The 14,216-nt window shown below is 39.4% G+C and overlaps 1 protein-coding gene across 1 annotated transcript; it reads left to right on the top strand.

The window, feature by feature from the left end:
• Positions 1 to 203: 203 nt before the first annotated feature.
• Positions 204 to 13,770, top strand: FAM174A (family with sequence similarity 174 member A; the record flags this gene model as incomplete). The annotated part of the gene is made up of 2 exons (XM_080681101.1): positions 204 to 804; positions 13,632 to 13,770. Exons 1-2 carry the CDS (start codon positions 365 to 367, stop codon positions 13,768 to 13,770), a joined length of 579 nt encoding a protein of 192 aa, XP_080537227.1. The 5' UTR covers positions 204 to 364.
• Positions 13,771 to 14,216: the final 446 nt, after the last annotated feature.

Here is a 14,216-nt window from a genome sequence, read left to right as displayed (position 1 = left end):
TCGCTCAACACTTTTCTTTCGTTTACTTTTTTACTTAGGACCTAAGCATAGACCCAGACCCCTCGCCTACAGGCAGGACACGTGCGCAGAGGCACCGCGCCCCTGACGTCACTGGACGCGCCCGCCCCGACGTGTTAGCAACCGAACGCGTCCTTAGTAGCAGTGGCTGCTGAGATGTGCGAACTTCCGGTTTCCCGGCCTCCGCCGCCCTTGCAACTGCTGTCGCCTGTGCCACCTGCCTCGGCCGGGCCTCTCCCCAGGATTTGGTCACTGCTGCCCCGTTCTCCGTTGCGCCCATGGTCCCTCCGGGAGCCAGGGCGGCGGTCCCGGCGGCTCCGGCGTGGTGAGAGGCTGGTCGGGGACTATGAGGGCCCTGCACCGTAGCTGCTGCCTCGGCCGCCTCCTTGCTTCCGCCCTGCTGCTGTTGCTGCTCCTGCCAGGGTTAAGAGGGCCCCTGGCGGTGCTGCTGCAGGCGGCCGAGGCCGCTCCGGATCCTGGACCTCCAGATCACGGGCCGCGGACGCTGTCCCCCCTCCCGCCCGGCCCCACCGCCGCCCAGGCCCCGGGCCGCGCTCCGGCTGAAGCCGCGAGGCCACGGGGTGCAGAGGGCGGCAATGGCAGCAGCCCCGGGGCGGCGCTTGCAGCGGATGACCTAGCAGGGAAGGCGGGGGAAGAAGGCGCAGTGGGTGGCGTCCTCGCTGTGAGCCCCAACCCAGGCGAAAAGCCCATGACCCAGCGGGCCCTGACCGTACTGATGGTGGTGAGCGGCGCGGTGCTGGTGTACTTCGTCGTCAGGACTGTCAGGTGAGGCCCAGCCTCGATGAGCCTTCCCACAGGCCTGCGGTGGGCTGCCTGGTGACCTTCCAGCGATGCAGCTTTTAGTGGCCTGGAGAGTGGGCAACACCAGGCTCCCACTCTCAGGGTGCCTGCCTGAGTGAGAGAGATGTGAAGATGACTGTCTTAAAAGCTTCTGGTGCTTTGGGGAGAATCTAAACCACCAAGTAGTTGATCCCTTTTATTTATAAATTAGTACCCCACCTCCAAAGCGCTTTACCTTGCCTCAGAGAGCAAACTTTCCCTGAAGAGGGAGTAATCTTGTACTCAACCCCAATATATTTTAATACTTCTCTCTTTCTACTCTATATACTGTTTACTTTGTCATTTTGCCTATTAGAACCCAAACTACGTAAGGGCAGGATTCCTATTTAGTAGCATTTGTATTTGTACAATATTGCCACTTAATAGGAATACTAATCAGTATTTATATGAGTAGATACAGAGTACCCTGTGTGTTATGTTTCTTATAAGTTATGGGCTGGATGATAACATTTGGGGAATCATCCTTTTCATTTTGCTTCTACCTTATTTAAAAATTATATATATGGGTTGGCAAAAAGTAGGTTTACGGTTTTTGTATGGTTTTAAGTATTCACAACTGTAAACCTACTTTTGCCCACCCCGTACATATAAATGTTTATTGCCATTGATTTTTCTATTTTTATTTCTGTAAAGCTTGGAAGGGTACAGTCTTTTCAGTCCGATTCTATTAGATAACTCACACATGTGTTAACCGCCCAGTTCTGAACTATACCTAAGAAAAACTGCACTCTTTAACCTGTATCTATTGCATTCATTCAGTCTAAATCCTAAATTTAGTTGTCTACATGATGTCCAAAGCTTGATTGATGCTAACAATGACTGGACATGTTCAGCACTCATACTGTTTGCTTCCAGATTACAGGATGGAAACTACTCATTTCAGTGAGTTCCCATTTTGGACCCCCACCTCCACGGTATGAGTGAGAGCATACCAGCATTAGTTGGTTTTGCTAAGGGGAGAGGATAAATCATAATTTTTTTAACTGATAGGAGGTAACACTGAAAATATTTTACTTGTAAAAAGTACTTAAAGCCCATTAAACTTCCAAATTGTTTTGTTTTCATCTAATTCAGTTATATTGAATATGTGACTAGAAATAACTTCCACTTTGAGTCTGGAAATATTTCAAACAACAATTAGATTCTCTCTGTAGAAACTGAAAAATATATATGCAAGGCAGTAGGAACCCTAATAGGCTGCCTAAAATGAATATATAATCTCTATGAGAAGACGCTCGTTGTCTGTCTTATTCCCAGCTAAATACCCAGTCCTGAACATTATGTACATTATGTAGGCTCTGCATAAGTAGTTACCTAATGAGTGACTGTTCTTAGTGAATTCTATATTTTGTTATATAGGTAGGTGGTGAAGATTTGGAAATTTGTGGGAGTCCAAAAATGGGCATTCACCGAAATGAGTAGTTTTCATCCTGTATTCTGGAAGCAAAAAGTATATGAGTTCTGAACATTGTTAGCATCAATCAAGCTTTCTTATTGATAGAGATAGAACAAAGAAGTATGAAGGTCTTACTTAATACTACTTAGAGTTTCTTTCTCTGTGTAGGGCATTTTTTCTCACAGTAAAATCTATTATAAAAGAAAAGATTACTCCTAGAGGGTCATTATTATTCTTCAAGCAAAACCGTAGGGTTAAGCCCAGCCAGGGAGGCTCACTGGTTGAGCGTCAACCTATGAGCCAGAGGTCACATGTAATTCCAGTCAGGGCACATGCTGGGGTTTGCAGGCTTGATCCTCACTGGGGGATATGCAGGAGGCAGTCAATCAATGATTCTCTCTCAGCTTTGATCTTTCTCTCTCTCTTTACCTTCCTCTCTGAAATCAATAAAAATATATTAAACAAACAAACAAAAATCCATAGGGTTAAGGCCAGCCAAATTGCTAAGATACCACATGGAGGACAGTCCAAGCTTGTAGCTGAATTTTCATAATGGAGAAATAAACTGTTATTGCGTTAAGCCATTGAGATTAAGATTGTTACCTCATCATAACCTGTGTTACCTTGATTAAAAGACTTAGCCTCTCATCATTTCCAATATCTTTAAAATCATCTGTTTACTTCAGAGGTTTTGCCATTTCAACATAAGCCCTTCACAGTTGTCAGAGCTTGGCAAGAGAGACTAAAGAATACACGGGTTTTTGACTGCTTCGGCCTACAAATGAGTCTAATTGTATAAAGAGCTGGAAAGTGTGTGTGTTTTCCAGATTTGGTGAACATTAGTAATGTCTGCCATATGAAGTGAGAATACTAAAGTTCATAGAGCTGGAAAGTGTCCAAGCTCTTCCAGAACCCAGAGTTTGAATTCTACTTTTGGCATTCCTTCTATATTGCTGAGTTCCAGAAGTGACTGATGATATTTTTACTCTTTCATTGGGATGAATTTGTGCTGTACAGAATAGTAAAACAAATTCTATTGATACTGAAAATATTAAGCAATTAGTTATGGCTTTTTCCATCCTTGTCTCTCTAGGATGGCTATTTCAGTTTTTAGCATTATGTTCTCACACAATTAGTGTCTCAACCAGGAAAGAAGAAAGGGATCCCAAATGCAACATTTTTATATATATATATATATATATATATATATATTTTTTTAATAAGGGAGAAAAATCTTTTTCCAGAAACCATACTACTCCATTTGTCTGCACTGCTTCATCCACTCAACCCTAGACAATGACTGACAAAAGGACTATTACATTTTCATGGTTTATACCAATTATTATGACCATTGTGTATCTCTTAGGTCTGGGCTCAATTGCTGTCTAAACAAAATCATGGTTCTGTTAAAGGAGAAGCAGATTCTGTTATAGTGATAAAAACTAAGAGATGGTTTAACCAGAAGAACATAAATGTACTTATTAATGCAAGTAGCTACCAAGTTATTACTCTTTACCATAAAAAGATTAACCAAAAAATACAGTTCACCAGGACAATATAGCCAATCTGATATAAGATCATTGTATTAGGGCAGTGGTCGGCAAACTGCGGCTCGTGAGCCAAATGCGGCTCGCGAGTCGCGGTTTGCCGCTCTGTTGACTAATGTGTTTGCTGACCACTGACCTAGACCCTCGATTCCAATAATTACAGGCTGTTGTTGTTCCTTGCGATTAAGCCCCTATCCCAGTGGTCGGCAAACTCATTAGTCAACAGAGCGGCAAACCGCGGCTCGCGAGCCACATGTGGCAGTTTGCCAACCACTGTTGGATCAAAAGACTGGTAGTGACTTTTGTTACCTTGGTTAACATTACTTTGATTCACTAGGAATACAATATGGCTTAATGTTTAAGAACCCAGGCTTGGGAGTCAAATTGCTTGTATTTGAGTATTTTTTCCAAGCTCTGCCTTTATATGTATAAAATGAGGGTACTAAACATAGACTAACATCTATTTAATCTTTTTTTATAACTTTTGGGTGTTAGCAGTGAATGTTTTACTGTAGATGACCAGTGGCAGGTGCTTTTTTGGAGGAATCTTCTATTTAGTGCTGCACTTGGCCAAGGTTGTTATAGTGACAGAGCTTGGTAACTGAGAGGCAACCAGAGAGGATCCAATAATAATTATGAAAAGAAAGCAAAAGAATTAAAAAACACAGTAGTTTGAAAACTTTACTTTGGAATCAGTAGCTCCCGAGAGCACATTGCTTTACATCAAAGTGGAATAATCATAATGACCTTGAGAGATCAAAGTAACTTATTTTATCCTGTACAGTACCACTGGTATCAGATATGGCTTCCATGTAGAATGCTAATAATTTTAAAGAGAAAATCAAAAATTTAGTTTAGGTTTTGAAAAGATAAACTTGTTTAGTGAATAAATGAAAGATAACTACATGTTATAATATGGCACACATTCATACCCAAAAGATAAAAATGAAACTCCACAGCACAGCGTATTGATGGATCTAATTTGTGCAGTATATGAGAATCACCTGGGCTCTCCCTAAAACACCACACCTGGAGTGAGTGCATATTTAATGTTCAGTCATTCTAGTACCTTTTTTTTTTTTTCTTTTTTGTCCTGAGTCAGAAGGCTATTATTCATATTATGATTTAAAAATTGGCTAGCTCCCCTAAATTTTGCTGTGGTATGTTTCTGAAGATAATGCCATTTAGGCTTCTCTTATTCCAAAAGTGATGATTTGCATACAAAATTATAGCTATCTGTTGTACAGAGAAAATGCAAGGTATATTGTGAATCCATATATTTCAGTTAAATAATTTGGTTAACATATTTGTTAGGCATCTGCTTTATGCCAATGCCTATGTTTTGTGGGTTTGGTAGTGAGCAAGAACAGACCTGTTTTCTGCTCCCATAAAATGATGGTCCAGTAGGAAAGACAAATAGTTACTTATTTATGTAACAAAACATATTAAGCAAGTACTTTAAAGGAGATGTACATGGGTGCTATGGAAGCCAATAATAGCTATCTGTGACTGAGCTAGATTAACCTGGAAAGGAGGTTTCCCTAAGGAAGTGATACTTGAGCTGGAGCTGAAAGATGAATAGTTATTAACATAATATTGTAGTGGGTGGGGAAGAGTGTGAGGACAGTGACGGAAAGCAAGGGAATGAGAGAAGGGGTTGTGGCTGGAGTGATGCAAGTGAAGTAGAATGCAGAGTGAAGAGCTAGGTGAGGCAGAGAGGTGACTCTGAGCCTTCCAGTGTTGAACTTTATAGGCTTTATTACAGAATTATTACTTAATGCTGAACAGTAGGAAACTATTGGAGGTTTTAGAGGATGGAGGGGAGGTTAGTGGGTGACCAGAGTAGATAGGAAAAGACAGGTAGGAAGCTGTTTTAATAGTCAAGGAAATTGATAGCAGTGGTGAGCACTGTAAGTGAACTTCAATGAATCTCAGGAAGTGCAATCAATAGGACTTTGTGTTTGCAGCTTCATTTTAACGTGATTGACTTTGTGAACACCCTATCTTCAAGTAAGGTCACCTGGTAAAATTTATAAAGCTTACTTTAGTAGTTTAATTTTTCTACTGTAACTTTCTCATATTATTTTAACAGAAATAATTCTTACCAACCTGTGTGTAATGGAACATTGAGGAATCTGCATTGCTATATAGGATAGCTATTTTAATAATAACTTGAATACCTACAAGAAATCTGGTCAAGATCATTACCTGTGCATGCCATGTGATGAATGAATGTAATACAATATAATGTTAGGATTTCAACATGTGAATTTTGGGGGACACAATTCGACCCATGACATACTCTTATCTCTTATTAGTGTCTACTTATTGAAAAACTTGAAATGACAACTGATGGACTGAATTTGGGCAAGGAAATGAAGATAAAATAAATAATTTTTACTATATGTCATATATACAATTGTGTTGGATTTCTTGATGAAAGTCATAGACTAAAATTGTGGCTCACTCATTTTTATTTCCTTATGTCACAGTGGCAAAAAAATTTAGTTTAAAATTATTCTTGTTTTGTTTTAATGGACAAAGTAAACTGATGAACAATAGAAACAGAGGCATGGATACATGCATGGAACAGACTGACAGCTCTCAGAGTGGGGTATGAGGGCTGGATGAAAAAAAAAGTGAAGTGATTAGCAAAACACATACATATAACACAGACACAGACAACAGTGTGGTGTTAGCCAGAGGGAAAAGGGTTTGGGGGTAGTTGGAGGTGGGTGAGCAAAGGGGGCTAAAGTGGAGATGGAAAGAGACTTTGCTTGGTGTGATGGCTGCACAATGCATTGTGCAGATGATGTTTTGCTGAGTTGTACACTTGAAAACTGCATGGTTTTGTGAACTGAGGTCACTCCAATAAATTCAATTAAAAAAGGGGGAAAAGTCTAATTAGTCCAAATTCATCTATATAACAACTTGTTTTCACCATAATATAATGAAGTGTACCTTTCCTTCAAGTAATTTATTTGGATTTATGTATTAAAAGTTACGTAAAGTCTAAATAAATAAATAAATAAATCATTGAGCCAAAATCGGTTTGGCTCAGTGGATAGAGCGTCGGCCTGCGGACTGAAGGGTCCCAGGTTCGATTCCGGTCAAGGGCATGTAACTTGGTTGCGGGCACATTCCCAGTAGGAGGTGTGCAGGAGGCAGCTGATCGATGTTTCTCTCTCATCGATGTTTCTAACTCTCTATCCCTCTTCCTTCTTCTCTGTAAAAAATCAATAAAATATATATTTAAAAAATAAATAAATAAATCAAAAATCAAAAATAAATCATTGAGTTGCTAATTCACTGCTTTGCAAAAAAATAGTCAAGAAAAATATTGCAGGGCAGTAGTTGTACCTTTATTTATGAAGATATACTCTGCTTTATCATTATGTCTAATCACATAGGGGGGTATTTGTGCATAAAATATACAGTAAAATATTCCTCAGTCTTTTTTGAATGTGCTATAGAAGAAATTAAGGAATAATATTCTTTATATTATTCCATAGTCAATAATATCCTACAGGTATTCAGTTAAAAGAGAAAATAAAAGAATAAAGTCAGATGGCTACAGCAATTTACCTTGGTCGGTTTTCTTACTTTCACAGAGTAGTAAAATGAAATGGAGTTTTATTCTGTGGTGTTTATTTTATGTTGCATCATACATTTTTACATAAAATTTTATCAAGCTTACTTTAGTAGTTTAGTTTTACTTTTCTACTGTAGCTTTTACAGGTTATTTAAGCAGAAATGATTCTTACCAACCTCAGTGTAATGGAATTTGCATCTATGTAGGATAACTATTTGAATAATCACTTGAATACCTAGAAGGGATCTGATCACACTCATTAACCTGTGCATGCCATGTGATGAATGAATATAATTCAATATAATAAACTATGTAGCTATTTTCTTTCGCCCTTTTAGGCCTCCATATTTCCATCTCTATGCATTTATAAATAAAGTCCCTATTTTTTTTAAAACTGAGAGCCAACAAAATTTGTTTTCAGATTGCAATATTCATTTACTACATTTAATAGAAGAGTGTGTGTACATAGACAAGTTTGGGTGTCATGAGCTCAATGGAAGCATTCATTTGTAGGAAAAGAACCATAGCTATTAAAATTGCCTAAGTTTAAAGCCTCCTTTACTCTTGTGATTAAAAATAATGACAGAATAATCAAACAGACTCAGAGATGCAGAGAACAAAGTGAAGGTTGCCAGATGGGAGGGAGGTTGGGGAGCTTGGTGAAAAAATCAAGCGATTAAGAAGTACAAATTGGTAGTTCCAAAATAGTCACAGGAATGTAAAGTACAGCATAGGAAATATAGTCAATAATATTCTAACAGCCCAGCCAGCATGGCTCAGTGGTTGAGCATCAACCTATGAACGAGGAGGTCACAGTTCGATTCCTGGTCAGGGCACATGTCCTAGTTGCAGGCTCAGTCCCCAGGATGGGGCATGCAGGAGGCAACCGATCAATGATTCTCTCTCATCATTGATGTTTCAATCTCTCTCCCTCTCCCTTCCTCTCTGAAATCAATAAAAATATATTTTAAAAAATAATAATAATATTCTAATAACTACATATGGCACCAGGTGGGTATTAGAATTATTGGGGGATCATTTCATAAATTCTGTAATTATCTGACCATTATGCTGTACAATGGAAACTAATCTATAATAATAAAAGCATAATATGCTAATTAGACCAGACATCCTTCTGGACGACCTTCCGGATGAAGTCCTGGCAGTGGGGGCCGAGGCAGAGGAAGCCACCGTGGTGGAGGGGGCCGAGCCCCTTGCACAAATTTTGTGTATCGGGCCTCTAGTATAAAATAATATTTAATGACAACTGTAATTGAAAAATTTAGGGCAAAAGTCTAAGATTTCTACCTCTCCATCTAATTTTGGTGCTCCTATTTTTTTTCCGTTGGTATAAAAAGGGCAGTAAAAGTATAACTTTCTAAATATTCACTTAAAAATAAAAATAGACTTCTTAAAAAATAATGTACACTGCATATTTAAAGGTAAAAGCCTTTTTACTAAAAACTTTAGTATATTTTTATGTGTATTATAATGTACACATAATGTTAGTATTTTAAGTAGATGGTTCATTGAATCAGCCTATTAATTTTAAAGTTTTACAGCTGTTTTTTACCTTCTCTGAGAAAAAACAATGCATATGGGTACATACATGTTTTCTTATATTTGTTGTTTCCATGGCCATGAAGCTGTCACAACCATGTAACTATCACTGCCTATATGTTTGAATTTAGGAAAGACATTTTGAGAGAAGTTCATTTCAAGTATAAATTCTATGGGAATGTAAAGTACAGCACAGGGAATCTATACTAATAAAAGGGTAATATGCTAATTAGACCAGACATCCTTCCAGACAAAGCCATGGTGGCGGGGGCCGAGGCAGACACGGTTAGGGGCAATCAGCCTGGCGGGGGAGAGCAGTTAGGGGCAATCAGGCTGGCAGGGGGGAGCGGTAAGGGACGATCAGGCAGGCAGGCAGGTGAGCTGTTAGGAGCCAGCGGTCCCAGATTGCAAGAGGGATTCCAGATTGGAGAGGGTGCAGGCGCTGAGGGACACCCCCCCCCCATGCATGAATTTTGTGCATCAGGCCTCTGGTATAGTTAATAATATTCTAATAACTATGTATGGTGTTAGATAGGTGTGAGATTTATTGGGATGATCACATATTGACATTAAGTTATGCAATGTCTAATCACTGAGGTGTACACCTGAAACTAATGTAATAATTTCTTTTTTTTTAATTTTTTTTTTAATATATTTTATTGATATTTTACCGAGAGGAAGGAAGAGGGATAGAGAGCTAGAAACATCGATGAGAGAGAAACATCGATCAGCTGCCTCCTGCACACCTCCCACTGGGGATGTGCCCACAACCAGTGTACATGCCCTTGACCGGAATCGAACCTGGGACCCTTCAGTCCGCAGGCCGACGCTCTATCCACTGAGCCAAACCGGTTTTGGCACTAATGTAATAATTTCTGTCAACTGTAACTGAAATAGAGAAATGACTCTAAAATGGAAAAAAATAAATTCTACTTAACACTATACAGTTTTTTTTTACTTATTCTTATATAAACTAGTAGCATTTACTAAAATACTAAATTAAATTAAATTTATCTCCATTCCCCGTTTATTTGGTGTATAACAATGCATTCACTATCTATATAGTGACTTGTTTTTCAAGAGCTTGGATTTATGTTTGGAAGATAGTTATACAAATGATTAAAGGACAGTACAAACTAGCATAAATAACAAAGACTTACACAGTCCAGTCAAGTATTTACACCAAACACAGATAGAAAAAATAGTGTTAGTAGGCAGATTTGTTTAGCCACATAGTGAAAGATCGGGAATTCATTCAAGGTCTGATGAAGACCATGAGAGTAGAGAAGAGTGACAGCTGAGATTAAATTTCAAAAGTCCTTAAGCTCTGTGATCATATTATTCCCTTTTTCAAGAGTTTCCAAGGTATCTTATGACCAAGCTATTAACATATTTAATATCCATATATATAAAAGCCTAAGCGACCATCGCAACTGAACGGATGACGGAACAGGTTGCGTGGGGCGACCAGGCCGGCAGGGGGTTTAGTGAGGGGTGACCAAATGACTGAGCAGCAGGCTGTGTGGGGCAACCAGGCCGGCAGGGGGCTTAGTGAGGGGCAACCAAACGACCAAGCAGCAGGCTGTGGGGCAACTAGGCCCATGGGGGGGGGCAGTTGGGGGCGACCAGGCTGGCAAGGGGGGGCAGTGAGGGGCAACCAGACTGGCAGGGAGGGGCAGTTGGGGGCAACCAGGCTGGCATAGGGGGCAGTAAGGGGCAACCAGGCCTGCGGGGGGGGGGGCAGTTGAGGGCAACCAGGCTGGCAGGGGGGGCAGTTGGGGGCGACCAGGCCAGCATAGGGGGCAGTGAGGGGCAACCAGGCCTGTGGGGGGGGCGGGCAGTTGGGGGTCACTAGGCCAGTAGGGGGGCAGTTAGGTGCGATCAGGCAGGCAGGCATGTGAGCAGTTAGGAGCCAGTGGTCTCAGATTGTGAGAGGGATGTCTGAGGATCGGGCCTAAACCGGCAGTCGGACATCCCCCGAAGGGTCCCAGATTGGAGAGGGTGCAGGCTGGGCTGAGGGGACCCCCGACCCCCATGCACGAATTTTGTGCACCGGGCCTCTAGTTTGATATATAATACATAACCTGGAAGAATCTGGTTTATTTCTAAAAATAATTTCCCATGACATTAATTCTTCTTTGTTGACTGAAGATGAATGTTTAGAAAGATGAATGTTTAGAAATTGAGCAAAAGACTGGCAAAAGGGAAGAGGAGAAATTATAACTGAATATCCTTAACTTTTGCTGCCAAGTGTCTTCCTTCACTTTTTCAAATCAAAGGAATACATGCAAATGTTATTAAATCATGTAGTTCAAAAGGATCAGTAGTGAACTATAACACCCTGTACTTTTTATGTTTCTATTTCCAGAGTCAGTATTTTTATCATTTCTGTTCTCAGTTTCTCTGTGAATTACCTTTATAAATCTAAATCAGAGGTTGGCAAACTATGTCTCATATGACAAATCCAGTATGCTGTCGTATTTTTTTTAAGGCCTATGAAATAGAATGTTTCACATTTTTAAAAGATTGTTAAAAATCAAAACAAATGAAGCAATTAAGATGAATATGTGATAGAGATTGAATATAATCACACACACCCACGCATACAAACATTCACACATATATGCATACTTGTTAATTTAATAACCTAAACATTTAATTTTGTACTGCATAAGAAAAAGTAGTTATACTCATAGTGCCACCAATCTATTTCATATTGCTAGTTTTTATATTAGTATTAACTCTTTATTTACTTAAATTTGTAGCTTTAAATACTGTACTATTCTTAAGCCTCTGTTTTCTGTTCCAGTACATTTGGGAGGGCATAAGAATAGATCTATAGGCAGTGATTAGTGGAAATTAATTTGGCTTGTTTTTTTGTTCAGGCTTAGTTATAGTTTTAAAATTTTTATCACTGAGACCAGGTATTTTCTACCCCAAAGCTAGCACAATGCCTGATACTCAGTAAGACTCTTAATATTTCTTGAGTGTATGTTTGTATGTATATATGTATGTATATGTAGGACAGGTTCTCTCTCAAGGGTCCCCATTATCATGTTTACAGAGGCTTGTGTTGGTTTTTACAGGTGATGCTATAGTTGTAGTATTTCTTACCATACTTAATTACATCCAACAGAGTGAATCAGAATTTTAAGCACACTTATTTGTCATTACTTGCTGAAATACCTTCTGTTTTGTTTTTAAGCTGCCATAGATACTTGTGTGACACATTTTCCTTTGTGTAGAGTTAAGGCTGTTGCATAAAAAATGACTTAGGCATTGATTGGAAGCTCAGACATGATATCACTCAAACTCTCAACAAATACTTAAAGGAGCATGTTAATCACACACTGTCTTACATAGTAGTAATGCAGTGGTGAACAAGCCAGTCATGATTGCTGCCCTCATGGAATTCAGTGGGAAAGAGGCAAATAAACAGTCACATACATAAGCACATATAAGTACAAATTGATATAAATAATTTGAAGGAAAAGAACAAGTTATTTGAGAGTAGCACAAAATAGGTTTCTAAATCATGAGACCTTTCCATATATACAGATAATTAATGTTTAGCATCTAAAACTATTTTAATTCCCCTAGGGTAGTAGTTCTCAAACTTTTGCAGGCATCAAACTCACATGGAGTGTTTGTTAAAAATGTGTGTTTTGAGGCCCCAAGTTTAAAGTTTCTTAATCACTAGGTGTGGGTGGGCATGGGGATTTATTTGCATTTCTAATGAATTCTAGATGTTTGTGATACTGCTGGTCCTGGGAACCACACTTCAAGAACCACTGATCTAGGATGGTGGTTTCAATTATTTTGGAATCACTTCTAGCGCTTTAACAAAATGTTGATGCTTATTAGTTCCTCTGCTTGGGAATTCTGACTTAATTGTGTGCTGGGATAGCCTGAGTATGGAGCTTTTAAAAATACCCCAGGTGGAAAACAAAAAAATATCCCAGGTGGGTCCTGGACAGTGTTACTTAGTGGTTAGAGCATCAGCCCTCGCACTGAAGGGTTTCAGGTTCAATTCCTGGTCGTGGGCACACTCCTGGGTTGCAGGTTCATTCCCCACCCCCAACCAGGGGCATGGGAAAGGCAGCCAATCAATATGCCACTTTCTCCCCCCCTTCCCCTTTTTCTCCCTCCCTTCCACTCTCTCTGAAAAGCAATGGGAAAAATATCTTCATGTGAGGATTAACAAAAAAGAAAAGAAAATGCCCCAGGTGGTTCTGATGTGCAGACAGGGTTGTAAGCTACCCAGTCTAGAATTTGAGTATGTATAGACATACCGTTTCTCACTGGGGCTGAAAGTATATAATCCTGTACAGTGGTAAGAATGCATGGAAAAGGTGGGGGAAAGGTTGGACTAGAAGACAACAGTAAAATATGGCACCTAAATTAAGGCTTAAAGGAGTATCTGTCAACATCATAACTTGACAGAGAGAGAAGAGGGTATGTCAGAAGAAATGGTGATGGCACACCAACATGCTTCATAAAAAAAACCTAGGCTACATTTCTGAAATGGAATCATTCTGACATTGAGAATCTCCTGTGTCAGAAACAGAGGGGATACTTTATTTTTAATTTACAAATAAATATAAGGATCATCTGTACCATATTTAAGTAATGTTTATTAATACGTTCTATTTAATAGGATGAGAAGAAGAAACCGAAAGACTAGAAGATATGGAGTTTTGGACACTAATATAGAAAACATGGAACTGACACCTTTAGAACAAGATGATGAGGATGATGACAACACGTTGTTTGATGCCAATCATCCTCGAAGGTAAGTGTCCCGCAGTTTAATCCCATGAATCAGGAGGCAAGCAAATTGCAAAAATAAAGTACAATTTATTTTAATAGTTGTTATTCTAACAGATTCTATTTAGTTCTGTTTAATGAAGTTCTTTGTGCTACCCAACCAATAGCTCACATGCACATTGTTTTACTAAAGTAAACATAAAGAATAGAATGACATCCCCAAAAGAAATCTTCATTGTAGATCTCCTTGCAGAAATGTGTCCTTTTAATTGCTGCATACTGGGAATATGTATTAACTCTGTGTATGTGTGTGTTTGTGGTGGGGGGAGGGAGATAGTAAAATTGATTTTATTATTGCATTCTGAAGTATTTTGGTGTTAATCTGGGTTACTCTGTTTGTAAACAGTGCTGCTTGGCAAAATTGTGGGACTAATGGTCTATGGTCTGGTAGTGTAGCTTTATCTTTTCTCAGATC

Source organism: Plecotus auritus (genome assembly GCF_963455305.1).
Source record: "Plecotus auritus genome assembly, chromosome: 7".
Lineage (NCBI taxonomy): Eukaryota > Metazoa > Chordata > Mammalia > Chiroptera > Vespertilionidae > Plecotus > Plecotus auritus.
The sequence above is the reverse complement of the archived record's forward strand: the minus strand, read 5'-3'. Positions and strand labels throughout refer to the sequence as shown.